The sequence below is a fragment of the Notechis scutatus genome, chromosome 2 (genome assembly GCF_049901735.1).
Source record: "Notechis scutatus isolate UNSWTSFEM ecotype Mainland chromosome 2, rNotScu1.2, whole genome shotgun sequence".
In the NCBI taxonomy this organism is placed as follows: domain Eukaryota; kingdom Metazoa; phylum Chordata; class Lepidosauria; order Squamata; family Elapidae; genus Notechis; species Notechis scutatus.
This window is the reverse complement of record NC_142010.1, coordinates 29,161,853-29,181,751: the sequence shown is the minus strand read 5'-3', so window position 1 is coordinate 29,181,751 and position 19,899 is coordinate 29,161,853. Positions and strand designations below refer to the sequence as shown.

Sequence of the window (19,899 nt, the reverse complement as noted above, 5' to 3'; positions counted from 1 at the left end):
TAGAAGCTCCTTGGCAAAGGATCTGCTTTTTCTAAATGGTGTTCCTGGCCACAGTTATAAATTTCCCATAAGTCTATTGAGCAAAGTCATATCGAATGCTGTAGGAGGTTGTGAGAATTGTCGATGATAGGCAGCTCCTCAAACCCAACTGTCCATCTTAACCAGTGTTTTAAAACTTGACAACTTTAAGATGTGTGGACTTCAACTACCAGAATGCCCTAGCCTACATGGGAAATTAAGTTGCCAAATTTGAAAAACGCTATCTAGATGAGATTAGAAATGCTGCTTTGGTCAATTTTCTCCTCTGCATGGAAGGAGACAGGGAGAAGGACTAGGGGTGACATGATAGCAGTGTTCCAATATCTAAGGGGCTGCCATAAAGAAGAGAAGATCAACTTATTCTCCAGAGCATCTGAAATCAGGACAAAAAGCAATGGATAGAAACTAATCTAGGAGAGATCCAATCTATAACTAAAAAGAAATTTCCTGACAATTTGAACAATTAATAAGTGGAACAACTTGCCTCCAGAAGTTGTGAATGCTCTAACACTGGAAGTTTCTAAGAAGAGATTGGACAACCATTTGTCTGAAATGGTATAGGATCTCCTGTTTGAGCAGGGGGTTGGACTAGAAGACCTCCAAGGTCCCTTCCAACTCTGTTATTCTGTTATTCGTTTCAAACACTAAAAATCCAGGCCAGATATGCTTATAAATGCCTGGATTAGGAGGGATAAGAATGAATGCTATAATATGATAGTTATTGAAGGCTGCACTCTAAAACACATTTACAAGGAGTAAAATCCACTAACACTGAATGCTGGAATGAGTGAGATCTACATCTGAGTGAACATGAAATATAAACTGTTACTGCTTCCACCGCCCTTTCCTTTTTAAAAAATCTTTTCTCCCCACCCCTTTGGGGATGGGTGAGTTTTTCTCAACAAGGATGATTTCACTCTCTCTTTCTCACAATTCATTTATTTTATTTCCAGTCCTCCACCTATCTGATTCAACTGTAATAGGCTGACCACATTTGACCTATAACAAAAGCGTTATTAAATTGTAAGCCTCAGCCTGGAATGAGGTTAAGACCCACCGTCAGAGAAAGCTTCTCCTAGAAAATGGTTTCTTCTATGATCCTTCTGGTTGCTTTAAGATACATTGATCATGTCACACGTGGAGATGCTTCTGAAGTTCTCCTTGCCTGAATTGTATTAGATTTCTGAGTCTGGTCTTCTTTCTGGAATAGATACATCAGGAAATATTCACTGTTTCTCCCTCTGTACTACAGAAATGCTAGGTCTATCCTTGCTTTTGGTTTTGTCTCCTGGTTCTTCCTTTACATAAAGCATTGTGTACCTGTATACATATATGTTTGTGTATAAGATAAATGAAGTGGAGGAACTAAAAGCTGAGGAAGTTGAGGCAATGAAGTTCCAGGATTTGAAAGCTTCCCAATTAATCAAAAATCAGAAATAAATTATTGGAATAAAAAGAACAGGATAAAAACACCACTCTTTATGATGATAACATTCATTGCTTCAATTACTTATCTCTCAAAAGAATAACCCTCTCTTCTTTCCGACCAAGCTTCAGCGTCATGACAAAGAGGCGGAAGATTCCCCCAGCAAATGGAGATCTGAGGAAGAAATGGCAACTGAAGCTGCAATCCTCAAGAAATATTTTCAGTGAAAGAAGAGGTAATGCTCCTTACATAGAGAATTATACATTTACTTATCATATGATATATTATAGGAATTAGGTGTTACAATATGTAATTATATCTTCTCACATATAAATAGAACTCAAGTTAAGTCCACTCATTCAGTGATCATTCAAATAGCACTGAATGTGGGGACTTATAACCAAGCCTCACAGTTCCAGTGATTTCCACAGTTCCAGCCATTGCAATGTCCTTGCAATAACATGATCGCATGAATCTGGGACTCTGGTGGCTCAGTGGTTAGAATGCAGTAGTGCAGGCTAATTCGGCCCACAGCCAGCAGTTCGATCCTCACCAGCTGAAGGTTGATGCAGCCTTCCATTCTTCTGAGGTCGGTAAAATGAGGACCTAGATTGCTGAGGAAAATATGCTGACTCTGTTAATTCCTTAGAGGGGGCTGTAAAGCACTATGAAGCGGCATATAAATCTAAGTGGTATTGCTATTGTTCTGTCCCCAGTTCATGGTTATGACACTACAATGAGCCGTGGTCACCTGATTGTGATTTCCAACATTCCCTGCCAGCTTTCCAGAAGCAAAGTCAATAGAAAAGCTGGCAGGAAGTCAGAAGTAACTCTTTTTTTTTGTCTGCCTGCAATCCATACTATCTGCCTGCAGCACACACACCCTCCCCATTGACAGTATGGGAAGGGAGGTGTACAGTATTCCACCCTACCCCCACGTACTCACCTGTACTCTATAGCAACCATGTCTAGCACATCCCTACCATCCTGTATTACCTACACATTCACCCACTAGCCTGCTTTTCTGTGTTTTCTGCCTCTTTCCACTTAACAACCCAAATGGGTCATGACAGTAATTGGGATTGTTGTTATTAAGCAATGCAGTCATATGACATTGCATTTTACAATCACATCGCTCAGTGATGGAAATTTGAGTCCCAACTGCCACACAAGGAATACCTATATAGTTGATAGAAGTATTGCTAGAATAGTGCAGGAAAAATTGATTAAAAGAAACATAAGAAAAATCTACTACTGTGTTAATAATGAGTGCATTGCTAAATAACAATATTCTAGTATTCTTGTTATAATTTCTAAAATTTGGGAGAAATTATCCTTCAGCGGACAAATCAATCTGTTTCATAACATTTGTCATTTGGTCCCACTTCCAAATCACATTAAGGATTTGACTAAAGAAAATCCATATAAAATGTGTATCTCTTTTGTCCAGAATTTTCATGCATTGATAATCTTTGGAAATGTTCCTTTTAAAAATAACCTTTCTATTTCCCACTGCCATATGCACTGTAAATCATAAGTTTTTAAATGCATGCTGGAGTATTTTTTTTGAGCTGACCTCAGCATCTGAAGGGCATTCAAGCATTCCTCATTCATTCCTGGCTACAGTAACATGAACAAGCATAAAGATTTTAAAAGTGGAACAAGGGAAAATATCTTGTCCATGATAATATTAGAAGCTTTTGAGCCAAGATGGGAGAACTAGAAACAGAATTCCCTAGCCAGCTATGTGGACTCGCTAACCTTTAACATGTAATGCTATTTCTGCTATGCTGGCTGGGGAATTCTGGGAGCTGAAGTCCACATATCTTCAAATGGCCAGTTATTATTTAAATCTTTATCTGTCTAACACCTGATGTTTAGCTGATGGCTAATTATTGTTTGAGATAGAAATATGAACAATTAGCTTCCAATTGTTTTAAAATTAGCCATTTTCCCCTCCCAGTTATGAGATTTATTTTATTTATTTATTTTTGTCATTTGCTTACAAGATATTATGTATAAGTAAAAACATAGTTATGAATACATGGATACATATAATAAAAATAAAAAATAAAAATAAAAGAAACAATAGGACAGGGACGGTAGGCACGTTGGTGCACTTATGCACCTCCCCCTACAGACCTCTTAGGAAAGGGGTGAGATCAATAGTAGACACTCTAAGGTTAAAGTTTTGGGGGTTTGAGGAAGAAACCACAGAGTCAGGTAGAGTAATCCAAACATTGACCACTCTGTTGCTGAAGTCGTATTTCCTGCAATCGAGTTTGTTGCGATTAACCTTGAGTTTGTATCTATTGTTTGCTCTTGTGTTGTTATGGTTGAAGCTGAAGTATTCATTGACAGGTAAGACATTGCAATGTATGATTTTATACACTATACTTAGATCCAACCGAAGGTGGCGTAGTTCTAGGTTTTCTAGGTCTAGAATTTCGAGTCTGGTGGCATAAGGTATTCTGCAACGAGTAGAGGAGTGGAGAACTCTTCTTGTGAAATATTTCTGGACTTCCTCAACTGTGTTAATATCAGATACGTGATGTGGGTTCCAGACTGATGAGCTGTATTCGAGAATTGGTCTAGCAAATGTTTTGTAAGCTCCAGTTATTAGTGTAATATTACCAGAGAAAAAGCTACTTAAGATTAGGTTAACAACTCTTAATGCCTTTTTGGCTATGTAGTTACAGTGGGCTCTAGCACTTAGGTCATTAGAGATGAGTACTCCAAGATCCTTGACAGAGTTTGGATCATCAACAAGGTCTTGACTATTCAGCTTGTATTTTATTTTCTGATTTTTTTTGCCAATACATAAGACAGAGCATTTATTTGTTGAGTTTTGAAGTTGACATTTGTTTGACCATTCTTTTTGAAGGGTAGCAGTATTGTCTGTGGTGTTGAATAGCTTTACATCATCAGTGAAGAGAACGCAGTTCCTCTTAAAATGATCACAGAGGTCATTTATGTAGAGTATGAAGAGAGTTGGTCCTAGAACACTGCCCTGGGGGACACCACTGTTGACAGGTACAGAATTTGATAGGACGCTCCCAATTTGGACCATTTGTTGTCTGTTTGACAGAAATGCTTCTATTCAGTTATGCAGGTGTCCAGAGATATCATAAGATTTTAATTTTAGGAGTAGTTTGTTGTGTAGCACTGAATCAAAGGCTTTACAGAAGTCTATGTAGATTGCGTCTATTGCTTTGCCCTGATCGAGTTGTGTAGTCCATATGTTTTTGCAGTGTAAGAGTTGCAGATTACATGATAGTTTTTTCCTGAAACCAAATTGTTTATTAGAGAGTAGGTTGTTTGTTTCTAAGTGGAGGATGATGGATTGGTTAATAATTAATTCCATGACTTTACAGGTGATGCAGCATAAAGAGATTGGTCTGTAATTTTCAACTAGGCTGGGGTCTCCCTTTTTGAAGATGGGGATGACCGTGGCTTGAGACCATAGGTTAGGCAAGGAGCTGGTCCTGAAAGATTTTTCAAAGATTATGCTTAAAGGTTTGGCTATGGCAGTGGATAGTTGGCACATATTCCATCCGGTCCAATAGATAGAGATGGTTTTAGATTGCGTAGTGCTTTTTCAATGTTGTCTTCTGTGAAATTGATATGTATTGGATCATTGTAGTCATTTGTGGTTCGACTAGGAAATACTGGGCATGATCCATTGCTGTTTACAAATACTGAGCCAAAGAATGTGTTAAAGAGGTTGGCTTTAATAGTGTCGTCATTGCAGTCTTTACCATTAGGTCCTTTCAGGGGTGGGATGGACCTTGAGTCTTTTAGTTTCTGGTTACAAAATTGTAGAAAGCACGTGTGGAATTGGTGCGTAGAAAGTTTTCTTCTTGTTTAATGTGATAATTGGTGCATTCAGTCTTTATCTGGTGGCATAAATTTTTTTATCAGCTTTTGAAGTTGGCAACATAACCAGATTTGTTTTTCCACCAAAGTGATTTCTTTTTGGATTGAAGCTTTCTTATTGTTTTGGGTAATTTGTTTTTTCTGGTTTTGGGAGTTGTTAATGGTACATATAGTTTGATGACTCTTTTGACTTCAAGTAAAAATATGTTGTAATGGTCTTCAACAGTATTGCATCCAGAGAATAGAAATTGCCAATCAAGGGATGAGAGATCATTGTTTATAAGATCATAGTTGCCTTTTTTGAAGTTATAATTGGGGATTTTGTTGTTGTGATGATTTTTGTGTGGACGTATGTTGAGACAAAAGTCAATCATGTTGTGGTCACTGTTGGAAAAGGGTTCTTTAATTTGTATTCCATAAATTGAATTCATTTAGATGAACATTTGAGGTGAAATGATATAGGCACAATCACTAAATTATATGATTTTAGGAATTACCTTCCATTACAGCAGGGGTGTCAGACTGGCAGCCAATGGGCCAGATGAGTCACGTCTAGGCCATTCCCACCCCAGCTCTGCGAATGGGAAAAACGTCACAAAACATCACGTGACCGCAACATGATGAGGCGAGTTTGATAACCATGCATTACAGGATCATTTTTTTCTGTCAGGATCCACTGAGTTTCTTTGTAAATTTATAATCATGACATATCAACAAGAGATAGTGAAGAATATGAGGAGCTGATGTGGATGCCTCTTCTATGAACACTTTTCCTTCTATAAAAATGCTTTCTAAACAAAAATGAGCAGGATTAAGGCCTTAAGGTTGCCAAAACCTCAGGAAACAAAAAAAGGCAAAGGTACATTGTGGAGACCTAGGGCAAGTGACAGAAAACACAGAAATACATGGCAGCATGAGTGGGACTCTATTGATTTGGACCAGTTTGGGAAAACCCCTTGCTCCAAAGATCAGCTGTCTCCAAACTGGTTCGCTGTGACGAGCATGTGGGCCAGTGATGGGATTCAATTTTTTTACTACTGGTTCTGTGGGTGTTGCTTGGTGGGCATGGTGTGGCTTGGTGGGCATGGTGTGGCTTGGTGGCAGGGGAAGGATACTATAAAATCCCCATTCCCTCCCCACCCCACTAACCTGCTTTCCAGCTCCATTCTCCACTGCAAGGCAACAAAAGAAAACCCAGCCAATCAGCTGGGACTCGGGAGGAAGAGAATAGATGGGGGCGGGGCCAGTCAGAGGTGGCATTTGCCGGTTCTGCGAATTAATTCAACTCAAAATTTCCACTACCGGTTTTCGAGAACTGGTCAGAATCTGCTGGATACCACCTCTGATGTGGGCCCACCCACCCCTGCTCTTTCCTGTCCTTCACTTCCTTTGTTAAGAGCACAGCTGATTCACGTGGCAGAGTGGTTTGCCGTGCCTCAGCTGTTTCCTTCACAGGGACTGCTATAGAAGTTGAGTAATAGAGCTGTTTGTAATGCGGGGCAGGTGCTCAGAGCATGCAATCACTGAACCAGTTGTTATACCGGTGGAATCCCACCCCTGTATGACAGGGTGCGCAATCCAAAGAAAACAGAATTCTAAAACAGAATTCTAAATTCTTGCCTTTTGTTGTTTTTTTGTTTGTTTCATTTAATATGCTTGTTTCATTTAATATGCTTGTCTCAACCTTGTCACTCTGGGCAGTGAACAGCAACTAAACTTACATGACTGCTGCAAAAAAAGCTCATAAAATACAACTGCCATGATTCATGATCATGATGGGCACTGACTCCATTACAGTCATAAGTCCAGAACTACCTGTAGGTTTTCACGGAAACTAGAGGACATGCTACCAGAAGGCTTGAAAAAGTGTCCTTTCATAGAGTGAAAAGGTAGCAAAAAACCAGCTTCATTCGAGTTTTATCTGTTGACTTTCTTCCATCACCGATCTGCGGCATTCCTGCAGTGAAGTTCTATAATGCTGAATCAGAACCAGTTATCTTCTCACATCACAATTAGCTTTCTGAACTCAACTCAGCTGCCCTGGATTAGCCAGCCAATTGTGCCAGTTGCTTAATGAGCTTTCACTGTGGACAATAGGATCACAACATGAGAAATCACATTCTAATTAAAGCATTTTTTAAAGGGAAAATAACTGAATTGCAATTTTTCTTTTCTGCCATTAACACATTCGAGCATCAGCACTTCCTGAACCATCCAGGTCAAGGAGGTCTTGAAGAACTGCAGATTGCTTTCTTTCCCATTAATATGAGCGATGGGGGAGGGAAGAAAATCATTTGAATATAATAAATAAGCACTTAATTTATCCTAACGGTGCCTTTGCAAGCTTTGCATTGTTGCCAAGAGTTATTCTAATTTTTATTTTCAATGTGCTTTCAGAATAGCTGATAGGCAAGAGATCAGCCACATTTCATATTTATGCTGAAGGCAGTATTGGAAACTGGGAAAATAATCCCTGTGGATTTGCGGGTGACAATCAGATACAGTAGGATACAGTCAACTTCATCCCATCTCTTTCATAAACTTTAGGGATGTCTATCTGGTATTCTCATCGATGGGCATCCAAGAGTCTCAAGATCATATGCTTCCCAATCTTAATAAAGGAGAAGATTTCTAGCACAAATTAAAATGAAGGGTCCTTGGTGCTCTCTGAACTTGCTTGTTTTCTTGCAGGCATTTTGTTACTCAAACTAGGTAATGGATAATCTGAAGTGGTCTCTCCACATGTCATCTTTAAGCGAAGCGTGCAAACCAGCGTTTGCATTTCCTGCGTTGGATAAGGGGAGCACATCTTTCTCCTTCTGTCCTGGCCACATTTTACAGAGGCACAACTGAGAGGCGTTTTAATAAACTGCATCACTGATTGGTTTGGTAGCTGCAGTGCCTCAGATAGAAAGTCCATACAGAGAGTGGTAAGGACAGCTGAGAAGATTATAGAAAGCTTGCTCCCGGTCATTCAGGATACTGCTTATAAGCGCTATGTGCTTAGAGCTCAAAGCATTGTTAGAAACCCCAGCACACCCACTTCACAGTCTGTTTCTGTTGCTCCCCTCTGGGAGGAGGTTTTGAAGTTTTTCTAGCAGGATTACCAGATTCTGTACCAGCTTTGCCATCCATCTGGTAAACTCGCAAGATTCATTTTTGTCGCTATGTACATATATACATCCAAACTAGACTGTGTTGTTTCTCTGTGTCATATAGTATATCCATAATTTTGTATTTATTTATTTATTTATTTTGTTGTGTTTATGTAGTGCATATTGGATGCTGTGACACTTTGGGAGCGGTATACAATGAAATTTCATTTTAATATATGCCGATTAGTGTACATTCAAAGTGACAATACAGTTATTCTATCTATCTATCTGTCTGTCTGTCTGTCTGTCTGTCTGTCTGTCTGTCTATCTGTCTATCTATCTGTCTATCATCTTTCTATCTAGGTAACATCATCATCTCTAGCAAGGAGTAGAGTTTGCTTTCAGTTTATATTCTAGTGATTTGCCCTGTCAATCTTTTCTGTTGGTGGAAGTGGTCTTGGAGGTTCTTTGGTTGAGCTCTTTATTGTTAGCTTGTTTGGCAGTTCCTTGACTAGAGTATTGTTTACTTCCTGATTGTTGGTCTGATGTTAATCTTGGGGTTAATCTATGCTCATCTGAGTGTTGATCGCTAGCGTTTTGGTCTTTTTGTTCCCTTTTTAGCTTGTTGATTGTCTCTTTTGCACACTGTGTAGCTATTGTTTATGTCTACATGTCTATTGGTGGCTACTTTGCCAGAGTGACAGACTTCTAGTATTTTTGAATTTGGTTTGATCTAGAATGGTCACAGTTTCGCAGCTGAAACTATGATAGGTCTGTCCATATGTTGTGAAATTAAAGAGTTTTCATCATGTCTTTTGACTGCTAATTGGTATTCTTGGATGCATTCTGTCAGTCTTCTACTTATTTGTCCTGCATAGTGGTTGTTGCGATCATTACACTGTATGTTGTAGATGACTCCTGTTTTCTTCATCTGGGGCTGTTGGATCTCTCCAGACTACTATTCCTGATCAAGGATGGCATTTTTTCCCACCATTTAGTGATAAGAAACACATGGAAATTGTACAGTAAGTCCTTAAAACATGGTTTTAAGAACCTGAACAATCTTCTTTGAAACATAGGAAAAGCTAGCATCTCAGTTCTGCCTTTTTTTGCTCTTTATTTTAAGAGCTGACAGGGATATGATAGCTAATTAACTAAGTAAAATCAATCGGGACTTTTTCCCCTAACCTCCATCAAAAAAAGTTTGAATCAATTGCTCCAATGATTTGAAAGTCTCTTGAAGACTTAATGAAAATGTATGCAATGGATAGTATTTCCCAAGAAAGAGAAGTATTCACAAATTCAGTTTTTAACTTTTTCCCAGCTTTCCTTAGAATAGATGCATTGAGCATTATTCTTCATATACAATCACTTCCATCTATGATTGCTGTCATATGTTTTTAGTTTGGAAGAAAGAAACACAATGACAAACCCTTGGAACACCATCAACAAAGGGACTTTTTCTTCCTAAGTGCTATTCATCTGTATAGCAATAGCATTTAGACTTATATACTGTTTTTTAGTGCTTCAGCCCTCTATCAGCAGACTACAGAGTCAGCCTATTGTCCCCAACAATCTGGGTCCTCATTTTACCAACCTCGGAAGGATGGAAGGCTGAGTCAATCTTGAACCTGGTGGGATTTGAACAGACAAATTGCAGGCAGCCAATAGTCAGCAGAAGTGGCCTGCAGTACAGCACTCTAACCACTGCGCCACCGAGGCTATATGATCTGCTTGTGACTCCATTCTGGGACTGTTTGCATATCATCCTTGCACAAATATACATTTTGGTAATCAGAGATGGATTTCAACACACTCCATGTCTTAAGTGCTATTAATTATTTCACCCACTCAGTCAGCCGTAAGAACCATTAATTATCAAAGAGGAATGATAGCAATTGACTCTCACACATTAGATTTCTAATTTCAACATTGGGAGGGGGAAAAAAGGAACTCTTTGGCATTAGAAGGAATATATTTTCTCCAGGTCACCTTCAGAAATCTGCTTATATGAAGAACATGTAAGCTCACTCCTATGTGGACAACATCTGTCACTTAAAATGGCACAGGGACAAAGCATTCTCTTTCCATCAGCAGTTTGATGATTGACTCCCTATTGTTTAAACAGATTTTCAAATTATTTAAAAGTCAACACAGAGGGAGAAAAAAAAAAATCCCAAACCAAGCAAGTCTGCCTCACATTTTAGAGGCCGTTCCAAAGGATTTGTGGCAATAAGAAGGAGCAAATGGAAAGCAAGAGTTTATTTAATTTATTTATTTCCTTTCAACTGAATTTCAGAAAAAGTGAATTATTAGCAAAAAAAAAAGGTTTATGGGCAAATACAAGCTGGTTGTTGACAATTGCTAATCTGAAACTCTCTGATGAAAACAGTTAGTCCTCCACTTACAACCATGGTTGGGACTAGATTTTTTTTTTTGTTGTTGTTAAGTGACTTGTGCCAGATTTTACAGCCTTTCCTGCTACAGTTGTTAATAGCAAAAGCAATAGTATTTAGACTTATAGACAGCTTCACAGTGCTTTACAGCCCTTTCTAAGTGGTTTTGCACAGTCAGCATAATTGCCCCCAACAATCTGGCTCCTCATTTTACCCATCTTGGAAGGATGGAAGGCTGAGTCAACCTTGAGCTTTGGTGAGATTTGAACTGCCAAATTGCAGGCAGCTGGCAGACAGCAGAAGTAGCCTGCAGTACTGCACTGTAACCATTGTGGCTCGTTTAAGCGAATTACCTCGGTGAAGTGAGTTAAGCAAATCGAGCTTTCCTCCCTCCATTGATTTTGCTTGTTGGAAGCTAGCTGAGAAGATCTCGAATGGCGATTATAAGACACTACAAACATCATAAATATAGGTTGGTTGCTAAGTACCCCAGTTTTCATCCCATGACTGTATGCGAAGGCAGTGACGGTCATAAGTGTGAGGGTGGGTGGCGGAAAGTCACTTTTTTCAATATTGTGGTAACTTCCAATGGTTGTAAGTTGAAAACTACCTGCAGTGGAAATGGATGGAAAGGAGGTGATTATGAGTAGAATCCATATTTCAAATAGAAAAAGAAAGCAAGGAAGTAGATAAGGAAGAAATTTATTTATTTATTATTTATTATTTATTTATTTATTTATTTTGTCAAGCAATTATAAGATAACAGGTAGAAGTATAAACATAGTTATGGATACATGAAATGGATACATATAAGAAAAATAAAAAAAGAAACAATAGGACAGGGACAGTAGGCACATTGGTGCGCTTATGCATGCCCCCTACAGACCTCTTAGGAAAGGGGTGAGATCAATAGTAGACAGTCTAAGGTTAAAGTTTTTGGGGCTTGAGGAAGAAACCACAGAGTCAGGTAGAGTATTCCAGACATTGACTCTAGAGTATTCTAGACATTGACAACTTCAGCACTCTGTTGCTGAAGTTGTATTTCCTGCAATCAAGATTGGTGCGGTTTACCTTGAGTTTGTATTTATTATGTGCTCTTGTATTGTTATGATTGAAGCTGAAGTATTCATTGACAGGTAGGACATTGCAATGAATAATTTTATGTACTATACGTAGATCGGACCGAAGGCGGCATAGTTCTAGGTTTTCTAGGTCTAGAATTTCAAGTCTGGTGGCATAAGGTATTCTGCAACGAGTAGAGGAGTGGAGAACTCTTCTTGTGAAATAATGGACTTTCTCAACTGTGTTAATATCAGATAGGTAATGTGGGTTCCAGACTGATGAGCTGTATTCAAGTATTGGTCTTGCAAATGTTTTGTATGGTCTCGTTAGTAGTGTGATATTACCAGAGAAAAAGCTACGTAGGATTAGGTTAACAACTCTTAATGCCTTTTTGGCTATGTAGTTACAGTGGGCTCTAGCACTTAGGTCATTAGAGATGAGTACTCCAAGATCCTTGACAGAGTTTGGATCATCAACAAGGTCTTGACTATTCAGTTTGTATTTTATTTTATTATTATTATTATTATTTTTTGCCAATACGTAAGACAGAGCATTTATTTGTTGAGATTTGAAGTTGACGTTTGACCATTCTTTTTGAAGGGTAGCAGTATTGTCTGTGGTGTTGAATAGCTTTACATCATCAGCTAAGAGAATGCAGTTGCTCTTGATATGATCACAGAGGTCATTTATGTAGAGTATGAAGAGAGTTGATCCTAGAACACTGCCCTGGGGGACACCACTGTTGACAGGTACTGGATTTGATAGGACGCTCCCAATTTGGACCATTTGTTGTCTGTTTGACAGAAATGCTTCTATCCAGTTATGCAGTTGTCCAGAGACACCATAAGATTTTAGTTTTAGGAGCAGTTTGCCATGTACCTCTGAATCAAAGGCTTTACAGAAGTCTATGAGGATTGCATCTATTGCTTTGCTCTGATCGAGTTGTGTAGTCCATATGTTTCTGCAGTGTAAGAGTTGCAAATTACAGGATAGTTTTTTTCTGAAACCAGAAAGTTTATTAGAGAGTAGGTTGTTTGTTTCTAAGTGGAGGATAATGGATTGGTTAATAATTGATTCCATGACTTTACAGGTGACGTAGCATAAAGAGATTGGTCTGTAATTTTCAACTAGGCTGGGGTCTCCCTTTTTGAAGATGGGGATGACCGTGGCTTGAGACCATAGTTTTGGCAAGGAGCTGGTCCTGAAAGATTTTTCAAAGATTATGCTTAGAGGTTCTGCTATGGCAGTGGATAGCTTTTTTAAGAAGTAGGCACATATTCCGTCCGGTCCAATAGATAGAGATGGTTTTAGATTGAGTAGTGCTTTTTCAACGTTGTCTTCTGTGAAATCGATATGTATTAGATCATTGTAGTTTTCTGTGTTTCAGCTAGGAAATACTGGGCATGATCCATTGCTATTTACAAATACTGAGCCAAAGAATGTGTTAAAGAGGTTGGCTTTAATGGTGTCATCATTGCAGTCTTTACCATCAGGTCCTATCAAGGGTGGGATAGACCTTGAGTCTTTTAGTTTGTTGTTTACAAAATTGTAAAAAGCACGGGTGGAATTGGTGCTTAGAAGGTTTTCCTCTTGTTTAATGTGATAATTGGTGCATTCAGTCTTTATCTGATGGCATAAATTTTTGTATCGGCTTTTGAAGTTGGCAACATGACCAGATTTGTTTTTTCACCAGAGTGATTTCTTTTTGGATTCAAGTTTCCTTATTGTTATGGGTAATCTTTTTTTTGTTGTTTTGGGAGTTGTTGTTGGTACGTATAGTTTGAGGACTCTTATATCTTATATATCTTACATATCTGCTACTAATATTCTCTCCTCTTAGAGTCATTATTGTGTGCATTGAAGAGTACTTATATTACATTGTGGCAAGCTGATTAGCAAATCTTTTTCTACAGATGAGAGGAAAAAACTATTTCAGGGTGCATAAGCTGGTGTCATGTCAAAAGGGATGCTGACACTTAGGCTAGGAATGGTGAGAAATATCATAGATACAGGAACAATCATATTCTAAACTTCCTAATGGAAGAGTTAAAGAGATTGGCTTTAATGGTGTCATCGTTGCAGTCTTTACCATTTGGTCCTTTCAGGGGTGGGATGGGCCTTGAATCTTTTAGTTTGTTGTTTACAAAATTGTAGAAAGGTTTTCTTCTTGTTTAATGTAATAATTGATGCATTCAGTCTTTATCTGGTGGCATAAATGCTTGTATCGACTTTTGAAGTTGGCAACATGACCAGATTTGTTTTTCCACCAAAGTGATTTCTTTTTGGATTGGGGCTTCCTTATTATAATGGGTAATTTGAGGGGTGGTGGTTTTTGGAGTTGTTTTTGGTACATATAGTTTGATGAATCTTTTGACTTCAAGTAAAAATATGTTGTAATGGTCTTCAACAGTATTGCATCCAGAGAATAGAAATTGCCAATCATAGGATGACAGATTGTTGTTTATAAGATCATAGTTGCCTTTTTTGAAGTTATAATTGGGGATTCCATTGTGATGATTTTTGTGTGGACGTATGTTGAGACAGAAGTCAATCATGTTGTGGTCACTGTTGGAAAAGGGTTCTTTGATTTGTATTCTGTAAATTGAATTCAAACTATTGCAGAAGATGAGATCGAGGCAGTTATTAAGTCTAGTATTGTTGCTTACTCGTTTTTCTAGTCCCAAATTTTTTACAGCATTGTAGAAGGTTGCATGTGTGGGTTCAGTTGTACATTCGTTAAGGGTCCAGTTAATATGAGGTAGGTTGAAGTCACCAAGAAAGATAAAAGCATATGGACAGGATGCTGCCCATGTTAGTAATGTATTTAGCTTGTTTGCACGTTCGATGTCATAATCGGAGGCTCTGTAACATAGTAAGAACCGAAATGTGATATTTAAGGACAGTTTACAGATGATGGTCTCAGGAATAACTTCACTTGGCTCCAAATAAGAGCTCCCCCAATGCTTATAGGCAGTTCGCTATAAAAATTTCTGGAGCATTAATAGCTGTAGGGCTTAGTCACATTTCTCAATGAAATTCTGCTTTCTTCTTCCTCAGATGCAGAGAATATTGCATGGTATTTATAGAGAGTATAGAATGTATAGAGAATATATATAGAATATAGAGAATATAGAATGTACATTCCATTGCCTGAATGGTGACTTTTTAAACAGAAAATTTAACTTCTATCCATCCCATTATATCTATGGCATTTCACAGATTATTGGAATATTGTATCCCTTTAATAAGTGCAGAATGCAAGATCATCTACAAGATTTGGCTTGTCTTGGGAACAGGAAGAAGGTGGAGCCTCCTTGCTGACAGACCGTAGATCGCATCTCTCTGCGGCTATGGTCTGTGCTCTTTCATTGGAGAGCTCCAATCATTATGACTAGGGGCTGAAGCTGCCTTGGAGGGGCGGTGGAGTAAGGGGAAGCCGCAAGCCAGGTTGAGGGGAGCTGCATCTCCCCTCCTGGGCTTGGTCTTTTTCCCCCTGAAGACGACTGCAGCAGTGGTTTAAAATGGCCACCCCAAAAAGGAGGACTCAGCTGGATTAAGATTTCTGCAGGAGGGAAGAAAGAGGTGGATAACATCTGAACTGGGACAATTGGGCGATGCAACTAAACAAAAGTACCCAGGGATTAAGGTAACATGGAATTTTTAAGAAAAGAAAAGTGAGCAGCAAAATTACAAAGGGACAGGAAAAAAATAAGAAAATATTTCTGATAGCTAAGCAGGGCTTTGAACCAGGAAAGGAAGAAGCCGGAACTAAAGATTTAACTAAATTGGACTAAAATGTTTTGGCAATAAACAGGCATGAAATAAAGCTGGACTTAAGATTGTCAAAAAATAATAATAATAAAGTTTACAAATTGGGGACTGGACTGTGTTGGAATATTGAGGTTCGAAAAACCCTAAATAAAAAAATAGGGGAAAAGGGTGAAGACTTTGTATAATGGAAAGTGCCACCTTTTGACAAAAACTTGAGCTCAAACAAGGGAAAGCATCCTGTTTCTGAATGAACTTGTGTGGATATAATATTAAAGAAATATTGAAACAAAGTAAGAATCTTAGAAAGTGAAAGCAGAACTAGAATAAAGAAAAAAGCAAGGAAAGACTGACTGTGGGATTGATGGATGTTTTTGGTATAGACCCTCGGCTGGAACAATTGAGAACTTTAGAAAATTGAAAGAAGAAAGAAGGAAAGTAAAAGTGGTTTTTTTGTGGACTTTACCGATCATAAAATACAAGAGTGTGTAATGATGATATCTCTTCGGGAATTAAAAATGGAACTTAAAAATATGAGAGAATTACTACAGGAAGGAGGCGAATCACTTTGTTCTGTGTTAGAAAAAATGGAAATGGCAATTGAAGAACAAGAAGAAAGAGCTTCAGAGGAGGAGGAGTCGATTCAAGGAGACGACATTTTAAATAGACAATTAACACAAAGAATACTACAAAGAAGTGGGGAAAGAAGGAAGGTTAAAAAGTTGAGACTTAAGAAGGCAATCATAAGGGGGAATACCTGTGAAGTCAGGAAAGGCAGAAAGACCCAGCAGAAAAGGGGAAAGGAAGATATTAAGAAAGAGAGGGATATAAACTGGAATGAGAAAAGATATGGGGAAAAGAGGAGAAGCAGTAAGAAACAGGCGCATGAAATAAAGAAATACAGAAATAGTAAAATGTTGAAAAGAAATTGTTTTTTCAGAGATAATGGTTGATGAATTAAAAAGGGGATTCTGCAGGGTGACAAGGGGTAATAAGAATATTTCTGCAATTAAAAATATTTAGAAAATAGGGTAATATAGATATTGATAACTCTTATTAAAAATTAAGGGGGAAATATGCTGCGGAATTCAAATGAAAAGATGTAATGATTATTATTGTAACTTCTTAAAAATAATGGTTTATTGGGAATCAAGATGAGAGAATAAAGGTATATTTTAACCACTGAGTAAAAGGGGGGAAACCTATACTTGTTTTTTTCTTTAGTGTTAAAACTTGTATTAATTTAGAATTTATAAAAAAAATGTGTAATGGAAAGGGAATATGACAGACTAAAGACCCAACTAAATTAATAAGTCAATATAGACTATTAAAAGCAAGGAGAGATATTGGAAACCTATTATTATTATTATTATTATTATTATTATTATTATTATTATTATTATTATTATTATTATTATCATTATCATTATTATCATTATTATCATTATCATTATTATCATTATCAGGCAAACACATATTGTTTATCTTTATTTTTAAAATAAATATTAAAGGATTATATTTGAAATAATTGAAATCAAACAAAAAGATGTTTCGATTGAGATTAATGAATTAATGTGTTTGTTTCTCTCCTTACTGAAAATTTGGAATGGAAAAGGTAATAATAGAATTAAGTATGCATATATGAATGTATAATTGCTGTCATATTTGTATGTAAAGGTGATGACCCGGAAATATGTTGTCCACTAAAAAGAGATTTTTGTTTTTATGTGAAAAACTGAATAAAATTTGTTTAAAAAAAAAAAGATTTGGCTTGTCTTTGGTTATTCTTGGGAACAGATCTTTGGAAATTGGACGGATCTTTGAAAATTGAAAATATTTAGTGCACATGTATAAACACTGCATGTTAGAAACAACTAGGGAGTTTTGCAGCAGATAGAATACATGCCAATCATGCTTCTTATTTCCCAACATGAACCTATTTGTCTTTGAACTTTCCTTTCCAGACTGTTCCAGTCCAAATAACTACACTGTATTTTCTAAACAGGATTTGTTTTCAAATTCTTTATCCTCCGCTGCCATCATTTATTTCCCTTGCTTTCTCCCTCATACTTATCCAGGTACAATTGTAACTAGATTTACATTATGACAATATGCATAGGGTTGTTTTATATTCCTTTCTTAATCATCATCACCAAAATAAATGTTGACTTTTTCATGGTGACCACACTCCTGTGGTCAATAGATATATCTATTGATTACAATTCCAGTATCTTGTTCTTAATCAATCATTCTCATATAATTTAAAAGGCTGAAGTCATCAGTATAAAAGTAATCTGAAAACATGTTAGAAATATTCAGAAAACTACTTCAGATAGGATTGAGAAGTGCTATTCTTTAATGAGGGAAAATGAATTGCAAAGAGAGGCAATTGCACCAAGGATCTTATATCTTATTTTATAGCGATTGTCATATATTTAAACCCTTTTTATTGAAGTTTTTGACTCAGTACTTCTTCTATAAGATTTCAATTAGCAGTAGAAACTTTGTACCCAGTCAGATAGCAATAGCAATAAGATTTATATACCTCTTCATAGTGCTTTATAACCCTCTCTAAGCAGTTTATACAATCAGCCTATTGCCCCCAACAACCTGGCTCCTCATTTTAACGACCTTGGAAGGATGGAAGGATGAGTCAACCTTGCACCAGTCAGAATCAAACTCCTGGCAGTGAATAGTGAATTAGCCTGCAATACTGCATTCTAACCACTATGCCACCACGGCTCCAGATATTCTTTATAGATATAAGATATCTAAGGAGTTGGTATTCTTAGCTCCTTAGCAAGTCCACCCACTTGCTCCAGCAGTAGAGGCCTACTTTAGGCCCTGTCTGCTAAAGAATTTTGGGTGGTAGACCTTTTCTGCTGTAGCCACCATCTATCTCCCACTGGAAGTAAAATCCACTCTGACACTCCTGGCCTTCTAGAAGAACTTGAAAACTGCTGGCTGGCCTGAGACCCCACTAGGGGCATGCCACCTTGGGGGTGGCCATTGGGGCAGAGAATCTCTGCCCCCATGGTACCCACCCTCTTCTCTTTTTTAGCTTTCTATTTAATTTTCCTAATTTTAATTGCTTTGTGTTACCTTTATTTTTTATTATTATATTTTAAGCTGCCTAGAATCATCATATCAGTGATGAGATGGGTGGGCATAAAAATTAATAAATAAATAAATTTTTTAACTAAAAAGTAACATGGACATAAAAGTTAAGCAAGTTATAATGCTAGTCTGGATCCCCAGTATTATAATTATATTTGTCATGATAATTGCCACTCTGTGAGGTGAGTAGGGCTGAGAGGGAGGGACTGAGGCAAGTTATTATACTGTCACGTAGGCATGACACATCTGGGTGACATGCATACTATTATGGCAACATCTATAAATAGATAATGCCCAAAAATTTAATTGTAATTTTCAGCTCTGCATATTGCATTTCCTCTATTACAATCAAAAAAATCTATCTTGGAAAATGCTAATGAATACTGATTGCTTAATCTTATCATTTTTGCCTTATTTACATATGGGACAAAATGTTATTGTATTTAACAAATTATCTGATTTTATATTCAATCTTTTTCAGGAGCAACACAATCTTTTCAATTAGTTCTGAAGCAGAAGTACTGGAGAACAAGCCTCTTTTGTTACCGGCTAACCTAGAATTGAAATGATGGAGGATGACAACATATTCAGTAAAGATACTGAATAAAACAAAGAACGTTTTATCAGAGTCTTACTTAGGTTAAAATGCTTCTTAGAGCTTTGGTTTCATTAAAGTTATTTGAATTTGGGGTGGTGGTGAATAAATATTTCTGAGTTGCAACATCTTAAAATGAAAGTCAACATTAAAACTTTAGATAATAAATATATTGTGGAAAATGTTTTATTGATGTTACTCACTGAATAGTTTGTTCTTTAACAATGTAAATCAGAGGTCTCCAAGCTATGCTGGTTGGAGAATTCTAGGAGTTGAAGTCCACAAGTCTTAAAGTTGCCAAGTTGCCAAGTTTGGGATATCTATCACAAACAAGAGCTCCAGAAAACTGAAATATTTTAAATAGTATATTTCTACCGGCAGCTGGTTGCTGCGCCGCCATCTTTTTGCAAAAGTGCGCTTGCTTTTGTAATGGAGCCTGGAAATATCTATCACAAACAAGTAGCTCAGAAAACTTTACTGGATTGCTAGAAAGGCCTCTTCCTTTCCCCTATTTTAAAAGGAAAA

The 19,899-nt window shown here is 37.4% G+C and overlaps 1 protein-coding gene across 2 annotated transcripts in view; it reads left to right on the top strand.

Annotated features, from left to right (window-relative positions):
• Positions 1-19,556, top strand: part of FHIT (fragile histidine triad diadenosine triphosphatase) — a 964,256-nt gene extending 944,700 nt beyond the window's left edge. The window contains exons 6-7 of one of the 2 annotated variants that reach the window (XM_087954522.1): positions 1,591-1,700; positions 19,261-19,556. In XM_087954522.1, coding sequence (XP_087810648.1) covers positions 1,591-1,692 — 102 coding nt within the window. In that variant the 3' untranslated portion in view covers positions 1,693-1,700; positions 19,261-19,556. The remainder of the gene's footprint in view (positions 1-1,590; positions 1,701-19,260) is intronic. The other variant, XM_087954523.1, reaches the window with a different exon arrangement.
• The last annotated feature ends 343 nt before the right edge of the window (positions 19,557-19,899 follow it).